Below are 20495 nucleotides of genomic sequence, written 5' to 3' on the forward strand. Positions count from 1 at the left end.
AAATATCACTTTAAGTCATAATATGCCTGAGAAGCTGTTTGTAATATGAAAGAAACCTCATAGATTATCTGTCTGCCACATTTTTCAATGAAACAATTTCAAGTGTAGGAATCTTAAAACATTAGTCAGTTGAAGGTTGTAGCTGTGTCCTGCACTATATTTTTTTTTAATAATTACATCATACAAACATAGTCTTAAAAGTAAAGGCAATAAATAAAAATAAAAAAACTGAAATACCTGATTGGACATGAGGGTAGATGCACAGTTGTAAAAAGCATCCTGCTGCTCCTCTTTCAGTTGACCTAAGATTTCCTCATTTGTTAATAATTGAATAATTTGAGGAAACCAGGTATTCATAATTTCAGATTCTTTCTTCTCGCACTCTACAGTTGCACTTCTCTGTACGCTTTTACAATCCACAGGTTCGAAGCCTCTGTGAGGAAAAAAAAAATCCTTACAGGAGACTTAAGACTTACAACTTAGAGGTGGTTATTGACCTTGATAATGTAGTCCTACCTGCATCTACATGACTCAAGTAAGATCAAACCGGTAAAAGACGTGTAGCCAATATCCAATATAGTTTGCATCACTGGGTGCAGAATATGGAGTTTTCGTCTTATAAGTTTCACTCTTTTTGTAAAGGTGCAATGGCAAAAGCTTTCAGTCCTTGAGAGAAATAAAAAAAAAGACAATCTTTAAAATATAGTCAAACAAAACAAATTAATTATTGTATAATTATGAAGCCTATTCTAGAACTCACGTTGGTTGGCCAGATCTCTGTACTTCTGAATCTTCTTCTACTCTGTCGGGATCCTTTAGTACTGAGTCCACTGAAAGAAGACAAAAAAGCTATAAGAAGACATGATTTACTTAAACTCCATTTGCACAAACCAAATATATTTCTCTGTAAAGATACTCAGACTCCTTAAACTCATTCACATTGTGTCATGTTTCAATCAACAAACTTCATCGTATTTTGATGAATAATCTGAATGGTTTCAAAATATTTTTTTTATAAAATGTATCTGTGTGTATTCATTCTCTTTACTCTTATAACCTCTAAATAAAATCCTCTGTACAATTCTGAACTACTTTGTGTTGAGTTTAAGGGGTGCGAATACTTTTGCACACCCCTGTAACTAGTAGTACCTGTGTGCTGGACAATCACGTTGTGGAACTCCTCGGTGACCTCCGTGCAAAGCTCTTGCAGAAGTGTATCTGACTTTGGGCGCCCTCTCAGTTCAGGTGAGACTCGGGCAACCATTGAGTCTAGCCACTCTTTCTGAATTGGAGCGAATGGTCGACTCTCTACACAATGCTTCATGAATCTGTATTTCATCTTCAAACAATGCAGAACAAAATAAAAGCAATATGTGTTTTAAAGAAATCTTGAAATTATTTTTTTTTTTCTGGAAAATGCATCATTTTTTTTACATTCATTACACAGAATCTGTAAAAACAGTTTGAAGTTAGTTTTGCAATATTTCTTCTTCTTTGTACTATGGTTTGTACAAAGCCATATGTCCACATACAGTTGGGAAAACAAAATTCGATCCCCTGCTGATTTTCATTTTTTCTCACAAATGCAGCTTCTCTAATTGAGAGAAAGCGTATTAACTAATAAAAAAAAATACATTACAGAAAAGTTTTTAAAAAATGGTTTGGTTTGTTGCTTTATACAATATTTTGTTCTTCCTGCTCCCTTTTCACTTGTGTAGAGTAATAATTGTAAGTGAATGTCTGTGTAAATTAATGATGAAGTTTGTTAAATCAAGTGATTGATATTTCTTCCATTTCTCAATAAATGCCCAAACACCTGTGACCTTTTCACGAAGCTTCCAGATTATGTTCTTAATGTTCATTCCTTGTCCAGATCAACAATATCGTCCCTGACATTATTATTGTTATTTGATAGTTAATTGGTCTGTTTGTAGAGGTGGAGAGGGTTCAGGGTGGAAGTGAAGAAAACGATTCTGTTGATTGATCACAGCATGGTCACAACAAATCTGTGAGAGCCAGGATTTTGGTTGCACTATTGGGAATAAAATACTAATTTTGCATGATGACATGCAAACCAGATTATATCATTTACGTAATGTATTTTTGTGTAGGTATTCAGTCTCCACACATCAGAAAAATTTCATCAACTGTAGAGACTTTCCTTTTATATGTAAGTGAGCACACTTTGAAAATCAACAGGAGACATTCCACCCCAACAGTAAATACAAATATGCATACTCGGCGTGGAATCTCTGGTTCTGGAGAGGGAGGATCATGCCTAGCTTCCCTCTCCTTGGTCTTTTCGCGAGCCTCCACTGCTCTGGAGATCCTGCAATAAATCATATTGTACAACAAACAGTCAAAACTGATTATCAATTTCAATAGCAATATTTGCCGCAATTGCCACAATCACAATAAATGATTTATAAATTTAAAAAAAACACCTACAATGTCATTTGGAAATGTTTTTCTTGCATTGTTCTCCTTTGTCTCTTTAGCTTCTTGTGAGCCTCTTCTCTCTTCTTTATTTCTTCCGCCATCTCATTTTGTGCAATAATGGAGCTCTCCAAAGCTCCCCTCAGTTTTTCTATTGGGGGCAGAACTGGTAGCTTTGGCAGGCCCTCCACGTTGGCTTTAGAAATCCCCGAAGAGGTAGCCATTTCTGACAATAGCCACCTGGGGGGAAATATAGTTTGACGGTCGTTTTAAGTTTGCTGCTGGTTTGCTAACCCTTATTTTTTTTGTTTAAGCTGGCTCCGTCTTACAACATTAAGAGACGCTGAATACTCAAACAGTAATTATAAAAACAAAAAAAAAACATCTGCACAGAATAACAAAATGTATCAAATACGTTTACCTTTGGGATTATGATGAAGTATCAATACGTTTAAGGATCTTTATTTGTAGTTTAATATCGCCGTCTTCAAATGTTGGCTCTACATGAATGTCGGAATCCAAAAGTTGGTTGTGCCGTTACCAGGGCAACAGTAAACGAGAGGGGTGTAGCGGGCGGGGTCTGCACTCGGCAACTGTAGAACAAAATGCCCAAGAAAAGTTATAAAGACATCTCCAGCATTGGCAAACAGACTTAATTAATTTAAATATGTAACTAACACTTCCATTGTAAATCTATATTTTTTTTCAACTCGAAATTATGGTAGAGGTTACATAACATGTTCCTGCTGTTATTGTAGGGTACGTCAATAAATACGAGTTTGGTATTTAATTCACCCGCTTAGAAAAGTTAAGAGTATTAATATAATATTCATAATATTCAGTATCAGGCAGTGATCATAACTGGAGTGCTTAAAACACAACATTTTTTGTTGCACCATTGTCATGTCTTGTTTATTTATTTATTTATTTATTTATTTATTTATTTATTTATTTATTTATTTATTTTTGACATATTGGAAGAAACCTATATATCCAAGGTTTGCCTGTATTTTATTTAATTTACCTGAATTAATACAGTTAAATGAGTACTGTGGAGTAGATGATCAACATATTCCGAATATCAGAAATGTAGAAATGAAAGAGTACAGCTGATTAGCTATATTTCTTCTAAAATGAAAATAGAATTACATTTTATTGAAGCACTAAAGAGAAGTTATCACAGATTGGCCCAACAGTTTTAAAGTGTCTTAGCGTCGTTTCAGTTCACACTCTTTACCAGTTGGTGGCGGTAATGCACACCTAATGTTTTTGCCAACCGCCAAAAAAAAAAAAAAAAAAAAAAACCCTAAGCGAAGAAGAAGAAGCGGCTCATCCTTCGTTAGCTAGCTAGCTACTGTTGGGAAGTAGCAACAAAATTTCAGGTATTGTGAAGAATAACTTATACGTTATATTGGAAGTATGTGGTAAGATAAGGAAAACAGATCAAATTAAGCACCATACGACTTGTTTAGGTCTTACGTAGAGAAAAATATCTTCATCTGGAGACCGACATGTTCTGTGTTTTGATCCGTGTTGATGGAAGCCAGGCTTCAGTGTTGTGTTTTTCACCGAAGGCCGTAACAGTTGTTATTTTCAGTTTCCGGTTTCATATTTCTGCTAGAATAGATAGCTAGCTGTGCATTATCCTAAGTGTTTAATATATGAAATCATCTTGTTTGCTGTTAACACGGCCTCCGTATCCTCTTGTAGGATCTTATCATCATAATGAGTTATGCAGAGAAGCCGGAGGACATAACAAAGGAAGAGTGGATGGATAAACTTAACAATGTCCACATTCAGAGAGCTGATATGAATAGGCTGATAATGAACTACTTGGTTACAGGTAACGTACCGACATCGTCAGGTTCACGTAAACAGCTGTTTGCTTTAGAATAAAAATAACCTAATTTTATGTTTTACAGAGGGATTCAAAGAGGCAGCAGAAAAGTTCAGGATGGAGTCTGGAATAGAGCCCAGTGTGGACCTGGACTCCTTAGATGAACGGATTAAGATCAGGGAGTTGATATTAAAAGGACAGATTCAGGATGCCATTGCGCTTATCAATAGTCTGCACCCAGAACTGCTGGATACAAACCGTTACCTGTACTTTCACTTACAGGTACTGTAAAACACAAAGTGGTCAGCTTAACTTTATTTTCTTTTATTTCTCTGTTGTATTTTTTATTCAATAATTTGCACCTGTCTGTTTTGCAATATGCAGCAGCAGCATCTTATTGAGCTGATTCGTCTGAGGGAGACAGAGGCTGCCCTTGAATTTGCCCAGTCGCAGTTAGCAGAGCAAGGAGAGGAGAGCCGAGAGTGTCTGACTGAAATGGAGAGGACACTGGCTCTGTTGGCGTTTGACAACCCTGAAGAGTCTCCCTTTGGAGATCTGCTCAATATAATGCAGCGGCAAAAGGTAGAGTCAACACACATTTAGAATAACATTTTCTGTGATTAAATTGGCATCTTTAGTTCAGTAAGTTGGTTTATTCTGTGTTTTGGGTCTCATTTACCCTGTAATTTTCCTGCTGGAATCAGTAAAAAAAATAAAATTGGACAACAATTCAGTAGAGTTAAATACATAAAAGTTATGATAACATGGCATGAAAATAACAAAAAAGAAAGATCTCTAAAAGTCCCTTTTGTATTCTTGTATAAATAATAATTATTTTTTTATTATCAGGTTATGTTATATTAAGGCCAAGACAGCAGCTGCTCAAAACAAATGTGCAAAATTATTGTATAGGAATGCACATTATAAAACATTAAAGATTATTTGCAGTATAACAATTAAAACTATAGTCAGATAATTCGTGGTTTGTCCAAGTATTAACAAAATCTCCAATCAGAACAGTTTATGTAATGTTTCTATATGTTTAATATTAGAAATTATTTTTGTCCTCATGTTTTCTTTATATGAGAATAATATTCACTGTTTAGTGAAGTTTTTATTTTGAGTTTGTTTAGCCTTCACCAGTTTAAGACTATTTGTATAAAAGCATTAATATATGTCTTACTTTCTCTCCCAGGTCTGGAGTGAGGTTAATCAGTGTGTACTAGACTACGAAAACAGAGAATCTACTCCAAAGCTGGCCAAGCTACTGAAGCTACTGCTCTGGGCTCAGAACGAACTCGACCAAAAGAAAATTAAGTATCCCAAAATGACCGACCTGAGCAAGGGAACGATCGAAGACCCCAAATAAAGACTCAGATTAAATAAATAACATGTTGTTACAGAACGGACACATTTCCTTATCTATTTATAACCCAGGAAGCTGAATCAGTTAGAGTACAACCTTTTCTTTTTTTTGTAAGGGTTGCCTTTTGATACTTTGTTAATTCTGAACTGGACTGATTGTAATTTAAGGTTACTTCTTACTCTATAACAACCAAACCATTTACTTTATTTGGTATTATAATTTACATATTTGTCTATGTAAAGCTAAAATGTTTTATTTACTCTAGTTTTTCTGTCTGTTGGCAGGGAATGTTGTTGGCAGGGGAGGTTGTAAATAAAGCCTAAATTAGGCTGATGGTCTGTGTGTGTGTGTGTGTGTGTGTGCCCACTTCAAGGATGCAGGGTTTCATCAGGAAAAACTGCTGGCTCAATGTGCAATTCTTAAAATAAAAACCTTCTTTCAGGAAACACATTTCAACCGGTGGACTTCCATCTGGTACTTACATGTGGTGAAAAGAGTCAATATGCATTACTTGGGGTGTTTAAGGTTACTGTGGCTGAAAGTTAAATTTAATTTAAGAATCATAATGTTTTATTTACACACTCTGTAAAGGTTGTGATAGATACACAATCGTAAATAAAACCCTCAAGGTTTAAGTTATGGTAATAATTTGATAAGATTACTGGAGTATTAAACAATCTACAGCATACTGTGACTATAAGCTTGAGTAACATGATGTTCAAAGATGTGAATGGGTAAATACACTTGCAAACATGGAGACACTATTAGACTATTACGTATGAGTGATTTACATTTGTAGCGACTTGGCTAAATTCTGATGTGCTTTTTTTCCCTGGTATATTATTTTGCAATAAAAGTTGATTTATCCTACACGACAAGTCACATGAAACTTGTGCTTCTGTTCATGGAAATTTCATATGTTATTTTTTATAGATCACTTTAGAAAAGAAAAATATTGCAGGCAAATAATTTAATCTGAATATGATCAGTTTCACATGAAGTAGTTTGGTATTCATGTTTTGTACAGCTGTAAAACTGACAGGTTTTTTTTTTTTCCAGCTTTTAATTCCTAGTTATTAAGTAGAGCAAGTACCTCTCATTAGTTGTAATTTGTCCATAAGATCCTGAACGAGACAAGCCAAACTGAGCTGTGAAAGTCTCTGATCTATTTTAAAGATAACAGAATGGAGTGTTTACGCCGCATCTTAATTATTTTTATGAGGTAGGAAGTATGTTTTACTCATTGTCCTTGCCTTACATGCCAGAAGTTCAGTTATACTTAATATCGTATTGTAAATAATTAAGTGTTAGGTGACTCGTGACTTTTGTGACGTTTCCACAGCAATCTTTGTTGAATTTTCTTACGCGACAATACGAAACAAAACGGTGCAGGGGAAAGAAAAATATTTGAGAAAAGACTGGAAGCTGTTTTAATATTTTCCTCCGATTTCACAATTATGTTCGTAGTGTTGGTCTATTACATGAAATCCTCAAAAGACATCGAATTTTGTAATTAAACTAACTATATATTCGTATTGAGACTTACAATACTATTTTTTAGTTGAACTAAACAAAAAAAAAAAAAGGATTTTCTAAACAATCTCCATGTATTTCAGAGACGGGTAAAAAAACAAACGCATTACGCTGCGCATCTTTGAGCCCTACAGCCCGAAAACGCCTCATCAGCTGCCCCGTCGCTGCGATGTGGACGGGACAGCACAGCGCGGGGAGGGGAGTGTTTTTGTTTTACTGCAACGTCACGTTTAGAGAGGCCACAGAAGGCTGAAGCACTTATTCACGGTATCACATGAAACTGTAGCGGAAGAAGAAAGGACTGGCTGAGCAGGAAAAAAAGCCTAACATCTGAATCACTTCCTGATTAACCCTATCGACCGCGCGGAGAACTGCGAGCCTCACAGGCTGAAGCAGCAGGAGGAGGAGGCTGAAGAGAAAAAGTGACACGTGGATTATTCTTCCCAGGGCATCAGGAGCAACACACTCCCTCCTCTAGCTTTAGTTCCGCGACTTGGCAATAGACTCAAACATCGAAACCTTGTGAATGTGACCGCGTCAATACTACCACCCTCTCCTTCCACCTCTACACGTTGTTGTTTTTTTGTTTTGTTTTTTCTTCTCACTGACAGATCGAAAATAGGGGGAAAGTGAACAGCAGGAGCCTTTGACAAGAGTCTGCCGTCACCTCGCGTTGAATGGCAGTTATTCAAAAACATGGCAAGAGCTCTAGTCCAGATTTGGTCTGTCACAAGGAGAACGTCCCGCCTGACAAGATCGGAGCACCTGGATGTCACAAGAAGCGGCCTGAAGCGCACTCCAACTGGCCGAGGTAACATTTCAAACACTTGCAGAGACATTTATTCAACTGTGAAGAGGGCTTGACGTCACCACGTAGCAACTCAGCAGGGTGCTGGGGTTCCCATGAGGGAGCAGTCAACATCGATACTTTAAAGACAACATAGTCCATTCTTTTTTTTTTCTTTGCCCGTCTTTGTAATCTGTTAGTATTTTTATATTTAGATTAAAATAATTATTTTTTCAGTTGTCAAATCACATTAAGTGAAATTTAGATATTTTGAAAAATCCATTATTCACAGAGTTTTATTTTAAGTGTGTATTTCTCGATTATTTTCAGCAGACAATGTGTTCCTTCAAAATGAGGGTAAAGCATAAAAAGGTTATTGGTGAATAAGAGAATGCTATATTTAGACATATAATGAGAAAGTTGAGTGGAAGGAAAAAGTATGTTAGGAAAAGGTGCCACCAAGACAGGAATGGCAGAATTAAGAAACAGATCTGATTTAATATTTTTTTGGATGATTTACAAGGGGTGGAGTGCAACCGGAATCCGTAGTTCAACAGGCATCACACACAAACTTGTTCAGGACTTGGGTTGCAACCATTGCATTCATCGTGCCAGGCCACTCCTCAACCAGAGCCGACATCAGAAGCATCCTACCTGTGATTAGGAGAGCAAAAAAAGTACTGAACTTTTGCTCAATCCTCTTCTCAGAGGAAAGCAAATTTGGCAGCTCACTTAGAAACTAAAGTCCCAGAGGAAGAAACGAGAGACATAAAATCAAAGTTGTTTGGACCCAGTGTGAAGTTTCCACAGTCAGCTATAATTTAGGGAGCCATTTCATCTGCTAGTGTTGGTAAACTGTATTTTATCAGGACAGAAGTCAACAAAGCTGTTGGAAAAGACATTTTAGAGCACTTTGTGCTTCCCTCTGCTGACAAGCTTTATGGAAATGCTGGTTTCATTTTCCAGCAGTGCTTGGCTAACACCTCAGTGATATAGCGATTTACTGAGATGAAAGTTTGTTTGGTTTTCTACTTTTAGGATGTGTAAACAAGTTCTCTTTAAATCACTTCAACTCCCTTTGGTTCTCTAGAGGGGCCTTCACAAACTTCCTGTCTCTGATAACACATCTCCTCCTAATTCTTTTTAAGTCCAGTGTTTCCCTGCGAGTCTTTTAGAGTCCATTCAATTTAGTCTGTGTGCTCCATTTTTCACAGGCCAGTGGCGAGGATATGGACAGTGGTGCTGCTACTGGGAACATGCCTCCTTTACTGCGCCCGTGTGGCGATGCCCATCTGTGCCGTTAGCATGGCGGAGAAGTTCAACTGGACCAAGAGAGAGTCCGGCATGGTGCTAGGCAGCTTCTTCTGGGGATACTGCTTCACCCAGGTGTTCGGCGGTTACGTCAGTGACCGGTAAGCGCATGTCCTTCAACTTATTTTGGTTTATTTAATGTAGCACGGATTTCTGCTGGGTTTTCCTTGCATACAAAATAGTTTTAACCTATTTGAATAATAAACAGGACTTTACTACATTGTTTAATAAGTAGTATCAGTTGAAATGCATGTATGATAGGATGGGACTCTACTTTTTTTTTAAAAGTGCTTTGAGATCACATGTTCTGAAGTAAATAAACTGAACTGAATTGAATCAACAGTGGGCAAGTACCACTTCGCTTTTAAAATCAAGAAACCTCCGGTAGAGCAAGTATGAGCCTACATTTGCCGTTACTTGCAACAAGTTTAGAGTACAGGAAGGAAACAAATAAGACACAGACTCCCTGGGCAAGGACTGCTTCCTGAAGGACAGTAAACGAGAGACAGTGTACATAGTTAACGGAAGCGCTCCATGTCTTCTTCCTGGGAAAAGCCATTGTAAATTAAGGAATCATTAAGCAAGAAGTACTCCAAAGAAAATCAAAGTCAGAAAAAATAGTTAATGTCAGAAATAGCTGTCTAGAGATTAGATAAAACTAAACACAGAAGCATAGTGACAGAGGCAGTTGGAATCATTCTGAAAGAAAGCTGGGGTTTTTTGTCAGCAATGGCTCTGTCTAGGAAGGATACACAGCTAAACAATAAAGGATTGGGCCAGGTTTCCTTTCTGTGCAGAGAAAACAATATGTATCCTTACAGTATTGAAAAATGACAAATATGAACAGGCATAGGAGAAAATAGCAGGGCGAGGAAGAGTGGTTAGGATATCCTTTCCAGCAACCACCGAGCCTGTGGCAGCATAAACTTAGTCATTGCTCAGGATAAACTATAAACTAGAGGGCCGACTTCTAATCCTCTTTAGAAATGACACTTATTCTACTTCTGTATATACATTTTTAGAGGTAAAACGTTTGACTCTTTTCAGCTTTCTGCTGGTCTTTGGAGTGTTGTGAAACATTGCAGACTGTGGTCAACCACTCTGTAGAGGTGATGCAAACAAGTGCAGCAGTGTTTACTTAGCCTGGGAGATAATGCGCTGAATTAGTTAGATTCTTTGTCTACATTATCAGGTTAGGGAGTTGCAAACAGGGTTTTTACGAAACAGGAGCACCCAGAGATGGCATGTGTAAGGTGCAAGAATTCAAAAATTACAGTGTACATATTAATGATAGATCCACTGTTGCCGACAGTCTTGTATTATGTCATTTCTTCATATTTTGTTTCCAAGTCCAATCCCTTTTTTTGTGTACCATCTTTATTCTTAAGGCTATTGGAGAATTCTGTTTTTCTATGCATTTTTGCTTGCTTCTTTGCCAGAGAATGTGAACACTTACCTTAATTTAAAGATTTCAAAAGGGCTGACCACATTTTCACTTTCAACATTTCCTGTTCAACTTCTCATTAGGTGTTTTTAGGTTCTACTCTCTCTTTCTCTGGCACAGCTTGAAGGAAATACAGACATATCTCGAGTTGTGGTAGAAAACATTTATCTGCTAAATAGCCATTTATATACTTCTGTTCCTCTTCCTCTGACTTCAATTGTATACACTTAAAGCAGCATCCATACTGAAGAGTGTTGTCATCATGAACTGATTTGAAATAACATGTTGTTAAGAGACTAGTTTAGCAATGTATGTCAACATGATGGATTATCTTTGCTTACTGTTGAACCATAAAAACCTCATGTCCTAATTACTTGTTACCAAAATGTATTAAGAGATCAGCAAACTAATATTTTTTTAATATTATCTTTTTGCTGAAACATAACACTTGTATTACCAGAGAGAACAAGCCAGGTTGGGAGACATGTAAAATTCTGGGTCAGTCACAGATATTTTTAAAGGCAAGTCCCTAAAGAACACGTCGTCTCAGGGACATTCACTAACAAAAAATGTAGTGTTACAGGTTATGCCAGTTACAAGTGTTTGAAATCACAAATAAACAACTGTTTCTAAATATACATGTCTTTATCTCCTTCTCTCTGTGTCTCTCTAGTGTGGGAGGTGAGAAGGTCCTCCTGCTGTCAGCAGCAGCCTGGGGGTCCATGACAGCTTTCACTCCGATCCTCGCCCACCTTTGCTCCCAGCCAATCTTCTCCATGACGCTGGCCCGCTTCCTCATGGGCCTGTTACAAGGTGAGACTGGCAAGCAGCGTGAGATGACTCATCGCTCCAGAATTAGTCAGCGTGGTTAAAGATCCAGACCATGAGAGGACTTATCTCTGTCACAATAACACAGATGTGACTTGATGAGTTTGAAACCCTTTGACAATTTTAATTGCAATCACAGCAGAACAGTACAGATCTTTGTGAGAAGTGCTTCATCCACGTCCTATTCCTTTGTATTTGTATTTTTTTTTACTACAGTTAAACCAGATATTTTCCCATGCTGTATAGGAAGGCAGATCACCTTTTTTCTTGCTGTCTGACGTTAAATCAGAATAAACGTTTACTGTTTTATGTACTTAGTATTGCTTATTATTGCTGAAAAAAAAACTTTTTTAGATTTTTAGCAGAATCAGTAGTGTCTTCACAAGTTTTTTCTAGTCTAGTCTAGTACTTGACTAGAATTACTACTAGACTTCAGTAATTCTAAATATCCTAAAACAGAAAAAAATGTAGTTTAATTTATTATTACACAGTGAAGAAAAATAGGTGTGTTATTTTATGTAGTGTATGCAAATATCTTATTTCAGCTAAAGGGAAGTGAGTTATGAGTTATGTTTATTGAGTAATCATACAGCAGCGTACTTGATTGTGGAAGCAATAAATTGCAGCATGTTTACTCTGCCCAGCGTACCATTAAGAGTTTATTTAGAGTTATTTGACAGCACAGCATTGCTATAAAATGTTATAGAAATCAAATGTAGTAATAGACACCTTAAGCAGTTTTAAGCTCAAGCTTTTTGTCTCAGCTAAGTTGTTTTTCGTGGTTTTTCCTAAAGGTGAATCCTCCTTCCCGTTTCTTTTTGTCTGTGTATTGACTTTAGGAGTTCATTATCCTTCCCTGGCAAGCCTGTGCTCACAGAAGGTGGTTGAGAGTGAGCGAGGCTTCCTCATGAGCACCGTGGGGAGTGGCTCCTACCTGGGGTGAGTCAAATGTTTGGCACGGAATGAAAATTTGTTGGAAAACCATCAGTATTTCCTTGGAAAAACACCTTCCTGAAAAGAGTAAATTAGACTGGTGTGAACCAAAAAGTTATGTTTCAAGAGCCATTTGTCAAACTCATCTGATCCATTCACATCCACCAGATGTATACACCCTGCGACTGTGTCAGCTCTGGTCATGCTGTGCATGGACATCGAGTTACAAGGATGTTTTTGTTTTGACTTGGTCCCCTCTCTGTCTCTTTTTTTGAAGCACTCTTGTGATTGGAGGTGTTGGTTCTCTCATGCTGGATCTGTATGGCTGGGAGAGCGTTTTTTATGTGTCTGGTCTCCTGTCAGTCCTCTGGGCTTACTGCATGTGGAAATACCTGCTTAAAGGAGAAGGTAAGAGAAGCTTTAGCTGCATCAGAAGCACCACTGCTGTAGTTTTATGCTTTTATCATGTTCCTTTGTTTATGTGTAATTGAAATGTATGAATTTTTGTCTGCTCGTGTGTGTGTGTGTGTGTGTGTGTGTGTGTGCAGGCCCTATAATTACACTTGAGTCCCTGGGTAATGGTGGGACCCAGTCGAAACTTAATAAAAGGCATTGGGCACGACTCCTCAAGCAACCTGCAGTCTGGTAAGACAACAGTGCAGCCTGTGTGTCTGCGAAGAACAGAAATGTATTTGTGTTCTGTGTTCTGCAGCTACGCTAACTTCCAAAGCTTGCATCAAAGTCCAGCCTCAATTCCAACACCACAAAAACTTAAAACCACAATTTAGTTTGAGTTTTACGTAATTGCAAAGGATGTAAACCCAAGTTGTAACATTTTGTCAAATCAAGTTAATCTTATTCAGGCTTCTATGTCAACAGAAAAAGTTGAGACATTAAAACTTTGAAATGTCCTTCTTCCCAGAGCGCCTAATTCGGAGGCAATAGCATTGTTTCAAAGAGACTCTGATGCCGGGTGCTGGAGAAAGTCAGACAGGGTTCATAGCTTCCTGGAGACACATTTTAAAGTGTTCAACCGTTTGTGTTTGTCTAGTTTTCCACACAGACATTTCTACACTGAGAATAGCACATAATGCAGAATGTTTTCTGGGGAGTATCTGGTGCTTAATTTTCAGGAAGACACGTTACAGATTTTAAGGGCATAACACTGAAACACAGCCTTGCTGTGTATCGTTCTGACTCCGGGCACCAGAGGGAGGCAATTACCTGATGTTCTCAGAGTCTGAGCTGCTTCATATGGTTCTAACATGTCAGAAATGTATTTTGGCACTAGACCACACAGGCACTTTTGAGCTACTAGAGAAATATCTAACATTTTCCAAGAGGATAAAAATAACTATCAAAGACTGAAGTCTCAGATTGTTGGTGATGATGGACTGCATGTTCCTTTTGACATGGATTTTAAAATATGAAGATGTTTTTTTAAGTGTTGATGTTTTTATTTTTAAATTAAATTAATTTATTTCTTACAGTCTGTCCTGCCAGTCAGCACAGAAATGCATAATTTAATCCAACTGATATCCTGTTTTACTGACTTATAACTGTTGTTTGGTTTTATTTGCATATACACTCACTATTATCTGAAGAGGAACCTGTGAGAATTCACTGGGTGTGATCCTGAAACAATGATTTACTGTCGGTTGACTTTAACCTCCTTTTCTGTGTTGATACGTTGTGTAGCGAGGATCGCAGTGGATCGCTGTTTAGTCAGACCTTGCGTTAAATTTGTTCAACATTGTCTCTGCAAAGATTGCCAAACAGTATTTGAAAAAACTAGAACTAAATTGCTCCTATATTTCTGTCTTTTTCTCCCCCTAATTAGTGCTGTGATAGTAACACACCTTTGCACAGCAAGCACTTTCTTCACCCTTCTATCCTGGCTGCCAACCTTCTTCAAGGACACCTTCCCTGATGCCAAGGTAACGGCATCATCCTCTCATTCTTCTTCCAGTCCAACCCCTGACCTTTGTTTCAGTGCAAAATGAATTTGAGTAAAGCAGATGCAACAGCTGCAAATATCAAGCAGCTGAATCTAAAGATTGCTGTTTTCTTTTAGCTATATTTGAAGTCAAAAATCTGGTGGATTACTATCAAGCACTTGCTAAGCTTGGATGTGTAATGTCTCTACAGGGTTGGGTGTTCAATGTCATTCCTTGGTTGGTAGCCATACCGTCGTCTCTGTTTAGTGGCTGCCTGTCTGACCATCTTATTTGTCAAGGTACGCAACCTGAGGAATGCATATCATAAGGGTATTATTTGTTTTTGAAAAAGCAGGTACTTATTCCTCTCTTTATCTCTTCAGGTTTCGACACCGCCTCAGTAAGGAAGTTAATGCAGGTACAATATTTGGAATTGCCTTCTTAATCTTCTTCTGCAGCCAAAGGCTCTCCATCCTTCCTGCAGTGGATCGCTGGATTATATTTATAATGTTGAGATGAAACTCAGCGTTGCACGTCAGTCATGGCTCGTGTAGTTTTAGCAGGTTCCTTCTCTGCTCGTTGGCTGAAGTGTCTTGAATTTCTGCGCCAGAATGAAACTAATATTAGTAGTTATCAGCAAATGTGGGAAAAACAGACACAGGCCTTTGTGGTTTATTGTTTAATTTCTATCTAGTAGAGATTTTAATAGAAGTTATTTTTTCTGCTCTTTTTGGAAATATGTAAGACATGTTTGTCAGACTAACATACCAAAGTAGCTCTGAACATTTTCTATGGGTTAGAAGCAAATTGGCTGTTTAGATTAAATTGGTTGCAGACTCTTAGTCTACCTCTGTGTTAAGAATTTTATTAGTCTATTTCCTTTTTCTTCTTAATAGTGTCTCTCTTGCATATAGCAAACTTTGTGTGTTTTTTTTTTTTGTCTCCTCCTCTTGTTAGTTTTTCTCTATGGGTGTGTCCAGTGTGTTCACGGTCCTGCTGTGTGGTAATACCACGTTCTCCTGGGCTGTAGCTTTTGTGTCGGCCACCATGGGTCTCACTACATTCAGTCACAGGTACTGGCTCACACGTTATCCCACAATGCCTGTCATTCTGCCTTGCAGTCCTGTGTTTTTGTACTTTGAATATTTTACTTATTTCCTCTTATCCCACCACAAAACATGCAATATCTCGTGTCTCTCATGGCAATTTTTTTTCTTAAACTTATGTTTTCAGTTTAAAGTACAGAATGACGTGGTTGGTGCACAGCTTAGCAGAGGTAATTTCGGCAGTTCTCAGCTCCTGTTTGGCGTGCACTTTTAAATTTCATTTCAAGCTCTTCTGTTCAAAATGTACCTACCTGCTGAAACAGGCAATGAGCATTTCTAACCTTATGTAATCAGGCTGCAGATTAAAACACCTTTGAGTGACTAGTGTGAGTTCGCCGTTCTCTGACACGATTTGTGAGCACCAGGGTACGTTGTAGGGCTGAAACGATTCCTCGAATGATTCGAGTACCTCGATTACTAAAATTCCTCGAGGAAAATTTACCTGCCTCGAAGCTTCGTTAATTTATGTTTTATTAGTTAGCGCACCGTGTTCCGGCCGGGACTTCATTTGCGTTGCGCGGAGCTCTCACTTCCGCCTCTGAGTTGTTGACAAAAGCTAAGTCTCAGCGGCATAAAGTCCAATCTTCAAGATTGGCCCGTGGGGATTTTATTGATTGATGATAATGCCCGACTTTTTATCGTTTTTGGGGAACCAATAAGCATCCTTAAAATGACTGGGGGAATGCCTGGAGTACGGCAGCATTTCTCCTCCGGGGCTGCTGGTTGAAAGCGAACGGCGGGAAGAGCGCTGAGGTGAGCGGATAGCCTGAACAGGGCGGGCGGCTGAGTAGCTGATGCTTACCGTGTAAATGTAGCTTTACCGACGAACCGCACAATAAATTTTATATCCCGGTCTGAAGAAACGGGTGGCGGAGCGCATCGTACATGGCTGATAGATGAGTTTCTGAGTGTGACCAGTGAAGGTGTCGTAAATATCCCGTATTGCTTCCCCCCGTGTTCGTCCCCCGGTCTAACGGTTCGTCAGTCCGCTGGTCTATTTCCTCCCCTCCACCCCATCTTACGTTCGTTCATTCGCCCTCTCCTCCCACTCCAGGCGGCATTTCCTGTATTTTCAAACCCAAAGCGTGACAGGTTAGGTGGCAAGGTGAGTTTAATTAATCTATTAAACTCACTGAAGATGAATACATAAACTAAAAGCTGGATTGTAGACATTTTTTATAAGCATATTTGTGAGCCTGCCTCTTTGTTATTAAATTCAATATAATTTCAGATTTTTCTATAACTTTTCTTCTGGTTAACTTAGAAAGTGAGCTATTATTGTTACAGGTTAGTTTTCTAAACTACAAAAAAAGCAACTGTTAGGGATGCTCAAATATGAAAAATTGGACTGATATTGATATCCGATAGTAACACCGGTATTATGCCAGATTTACCAATATTTCATTTTATAATTTTTTTTTATCCGATTACTCGATTAATCGTAAGAATAATCGATAGATTACTCGATTACTAAAATATTCGTTTACAACAGCCCTAGTACGTTGTTGAACTCTAAAGCCTGTTTATGAGAAAATCTGTTTTTCCTGAAGTAAATTATTTCACTGCTGATTCAGAGGAAAGCAAGGAAATAGAATAGCAAGTTTCAAAGCTGTTTACCTGAAATTGAAAAATGTTGTCATTTAACATTAGTTCTCTGAATATACATTAATAATACTCAAACATTTTACTGCCTCATCCCTTATTGACTGTGTACTTGGAAGATTGAATAATAATATAATTATCTCCTCTCATTGGCAAAATCAAAGCATTTTTCTTTTTTTTTTTTACATTTCTTGCACTGATTTTAAAAAACAAAACATTTCTCTTACAGCGGGGTTTCTTTAAATGTTCAAGATCTCGCTCCTTCTTGTGCCGGAGCTCTATTTGGTGAGTAAAACATTCAGAGGTTTAATGAAAAGAGCTTTAACTCTAAATATTAGTGTTGTTTTTTTATAGTATAAATGTTAATAGTTGTGTCCACCTCTACAGGAATCATGAATACATGCGGGGCATTCTCAGGTGAGTTTCTCTTTAGTTAAGAAATCTCTTTATGATAAATATTTAAGCAGTAGAAGCTGGAACTCCATAAATGATAACTGGTTCCCTTTTACTAAATTCAAAGTTTGCGATGATGTGTGGCTGTCAGGTTTGCTGGCTCCCATGATCCATGCATATTTCATCAAGAGAGCATATTAAAGCCAGTGAATAAAACAGTCAGCAGAGAATGACAGCCTGGGGTCTATAAAGACAAGTAGTCCTGTGACATTTTTCTTCATGTACAGAGCCTAGTAAAAGTATATCTGCTGGACTTGCCCATATTTTGTCATGCTACAACCATTCATTCAGTGTATTCTGTTGAGATTTTGCAATTTTGCACACACAGTAGTGCATAATTGTAAAGCAGAAAGAGATGGGTGTAGTTTTCAAAATGTACAAATAGTAACATGAAAAGTCTGACTTGAACTTGGATTCAAGCCAGACTTTTTAGCTGACAGAATGGTAACTGTTCTCGTTCTGTGCAGGAGTCCTGATGGTGTACTTCTCGGGGTATCTCATTGAGGCCACAGGCTCGTGGGCATCAGTGTTTGCCCTCATCACCACAGTCAACCTGATGGGCCTCTTCACCTTCCTGGCATTTGCCGAGGCTCGCAGAGTCGACATCGACTCCGGCAGGGTCCGCCACCATAGCATCCACATCTAAGTCGTTGATGGAACGAGTGCGTTATTCCCTATGAAAATGTTACTGTGGTTAATCTATAGGCAGATTATCCACATTGGATTATTATCCAATAGATGATGAGTGGCATCTTGCACAGTTGAGACGGGAGAAATGGTTGTTTATCTCTGCGTTTACTAGAGGTCTATAAGGCTACTGAAAAGCACACAGCAGAGCATTGTTACTGAGAAACTCTAGTTGGGGTTCAGAAGGAGGGGAGCCCTGTCCGTTCAGAAAAAAAATGTAGGAGAGTATACTTGCACTACGTCCAGGTTACAGCTGGTGAAGTGGTTAAACATTTGGGAGGAAACTGTTTACATTTGTAATGCATTACAGCCCACATCGGAAGTGGAAAAGCTGCAGAGATTGTTTTGTGAAAGCTGTTGCTAAGTGCTGGGTACTGCAGAGGGAACTCAGTGGTGGAGGTGTTAGCTTTAGGTGCTGTCTGGCTGTGACGGACAAAACTGGACTTCTTCTTACCTTGTAGGTGACCCAAGGAGAGTCCGAACTATACCTGGAGCATTTTACTCGAAAGCCCCATAAACTTATCACTGAGATAAATATCCTAGTGACATCTCATTAAGCACCCGCTAATGACTCTGGCGGACACCCTTAATGTTGTGTACAATTTACCTTCAGCGGACCTTGTGTTTGCAGTTACAGGCTCGTCCTATCAGTTTTCAATGGGGGTCAGAAAGCTTTAGGGCTTAGCTTTCGCTGAGTGCTTTCTCTCTGATAGATGTATTAAATACAGTAATGCAATTTGTGAGACCAAAGGTTAATAGTAAATTATTATTTTTTTCTATGTTACAGCGTCTAATAAAATCTCATTAAATTATTTTTGAGCAATTTCATATTTATATGGTTTTGAAATATTTTTTCTTTGAAGAGAAATTAATGTGAAAGAGGGAAAAAGATCTGAAAGGACAAATGGAAAAGATGAGACCTGATATTGTGTGTGTGTGTGTTTGTGTGCTAATCCTAACTTGTTCTTCCTCTAAAAATAAATGTTTTTATGTCTGGCACACATGTTTATCAGAAAGATATCCAGATTTTAATTTCCCACTTTGTTACTGAAATCTTAAACTGTAAATGATCACAGTGGGAGTGGGGAACCTGGATTATTTCTTCATTGTCTCATTGGACCAGTGTTTGTTTTCTACACTTAACATAATGAAAATTACTGCAGATAAAAGGGTTGAAGGGATTTATTAAGGCTACAGATTTAACATTTAACAAAAAAAAAAAAAAAAAAAGGCAATTACGGATATATCAACAAATACCAGCTAAGTCTAAGTGTTAAAGCGGTGTCCTTCAGAACACAGTTTTCATGTGAAATGCATTATGCTCATTTACTTTTTATGCATTTATTATTTTGTGCCTCATTTAAGCAGCAAAGGATTTGGAGTTCTGGTTGTTAATAAAGTTGTAGGAATTTTGTTGTTATGTTTTTGAGTGAGTTGTTTATGTGAATACAAAGCAATGGCAGATGTTTTTTGTTTCTTTTTTTGCATCTTCTAGCGCTAATTTAGTTTTGGAAATGTTCACTGCATTTCATTAAATTATGTTTTGCTATTTAGGTAAAAAAATACACAATTGCAGAAAGTGTTTTCTTTTTTTTTCTGTGTATTTTCAGAATTAACTTTGTTTCCTATTGACATAAACTGATGAACCACAAGTTTAAAACTGTCCTCTCTGTGTGTCGGCTTAGTTCAGAGTTTCACTAAATAAAAATGTTGATTCTCCATAGATTGCGTCATATATTGCTTGCCAAAAGCCATTGTAATTTTAATGCAGTCTTAAACTTCAGGCTTTCTGAAGAGATGTATTTATTTTTCTAAGCCTTTTGGCTCTAATCCATTTGTAAGCTGTGAAAATTATTCTTTTCATCCATTGTTTAAGTCAGGCCACATGCAGCTTTTCTTTTGACTCATGATTTGTGAGCAATTCTCACAAAAATCTTTAAGATTTATATTTTCTCTAAGTAAAAAAAAAAAAAAAAATCCCATTTCATCATTGGCCCTCTTGCTTTTTCTGTCCTATATTTGTCTACTAATCACTGAGGCATAAAAACATTGATGATACATGTACATACATATTGCAAAAAGTATACTTACTCTCAATGTCTGCTCAACCATGCCTCCTCTCATGATTTCCATTTAAAAAGTTAATTTACTTAAATGACTGTACCATACCAAATAATTTGATTTGTTTTCCAGCTTTTAGCCAGGTGGAGCAAATATTTCCTCCTGCCTGTTCAG

At 37.7% G+C, this 20495-nt stretch overlaps 3 protein-coding genes across 4 annotated transcripts in view; 2 read left to right on the forward strand and 1 right to left on the reverse strand.

Moving 5' to 3' along the window:
• The window catches only part of dnah12 (dynein, axonemal, heavy chain 12), a 28964-nt gene extending 26300 nt beyond the window's left edge, over positions 1-2664 (reverse strand). Inside the window, exons 1-6 of the mRNA XM_014998471.2 lie at positions 2449-2664; positions 2239-2329; positions 1150-1339; positions 761-830; positions 517-666; positions 238-433 (exon numbers count right to left, since the gene is read on the reverse strand). Coding sequence (XP_014853957.2) covers positions 238-433; positions 517-666; positions 761-830; positions 1150-1339; positions 2239-2329; positions 2449-2660 — 909 coding nt within the window. The 5' untranslated portion in view covers positions 2661-2664. The remainder of the gene's footprint in view (positions 1-237; positions 434-516; positions 667-760; positions 831-1149; positions 1340-2238; positions 2330-2448) is intronic.
• Positions 2665-3717: 1053 nt separating this feature from the next.
• On the forward strand, positions 3718-6517 carry LOC106924658 (glucose-induced degradation protein 8-A homolog). Its single transcript, XM_014998474.2, has 5 exons — positions 3718-3818; positions 4147-4279; positions 4359-4555; positions 4658-4855; positions 5469-6517. Exons 2-5 carry the CDS (start codon positions 4162-4164, stop codon positions 5640-5642), a joined length of 687 nt encoding a protein of 228 aa, XP_014853960.1. The 5' UTR covers positions 3718-3818; positions 4147-4161; the 3' UTR covers positions 5643-6517.
• Positions 6518-7361: 844 nt separating this feature from the next.
• Positions 7362-19983, forward strand: slc17a9b (solute carrier family 17 member 9b). 2 transcript variants are annotated; one of them, XM_088007287.1, is made up of 14 exons: positions 7362-7983; positions 9174-9371; positions 11388-11527; positions 12382-12481; positions 12753-12883; positions 13024-13120; positions 14316-14412; positions 14624-14711; positions 14796-14830; positions 15370-15485; positions 15646-15688; positions 17350-17405; positions 17508-17537; positions 18041-18212. In XM_088007287.1, the coding sequence occupies exons 1-14, from the start codon at positions 7850-7852 to the stop codon at positions 18075-18077; spliced, it is 1302 nt and encodes a 433-aa protein (XP_087863413.1). In that variant the 5' UTR covers positions 7362-7849; the 3' UTR covers positions 18078-18212. The 2 variants fall into 2 exon arrangements, with proteins under 2 accessions (XP_087863413.1, XP_014853961.1); XM_014998475.2 differs by lacking the exon at positions 15646-15688 and having other exon boundaries at positions 7365-7983; positions 18041-19983.
• The last annotated feature ends 512 nt before the right edge of the window (positions 19984-20495 follow it).

This window comes from Poecilia mexicana, unplaced genomic scaffold, assembly GCF_051168715.1.
Source record: "Poecilia mexicana isolate PSO_F unplaced genomic scaffold, ASM5116871v1 scaffold_7, whole genome shotgun sequence".
NCBI lineage: Eukaryota > Metazoa > Chordata > Actinopteri > Cyprinodontiformes > Poeciliidae > Poecilia > Poecilia mexicana.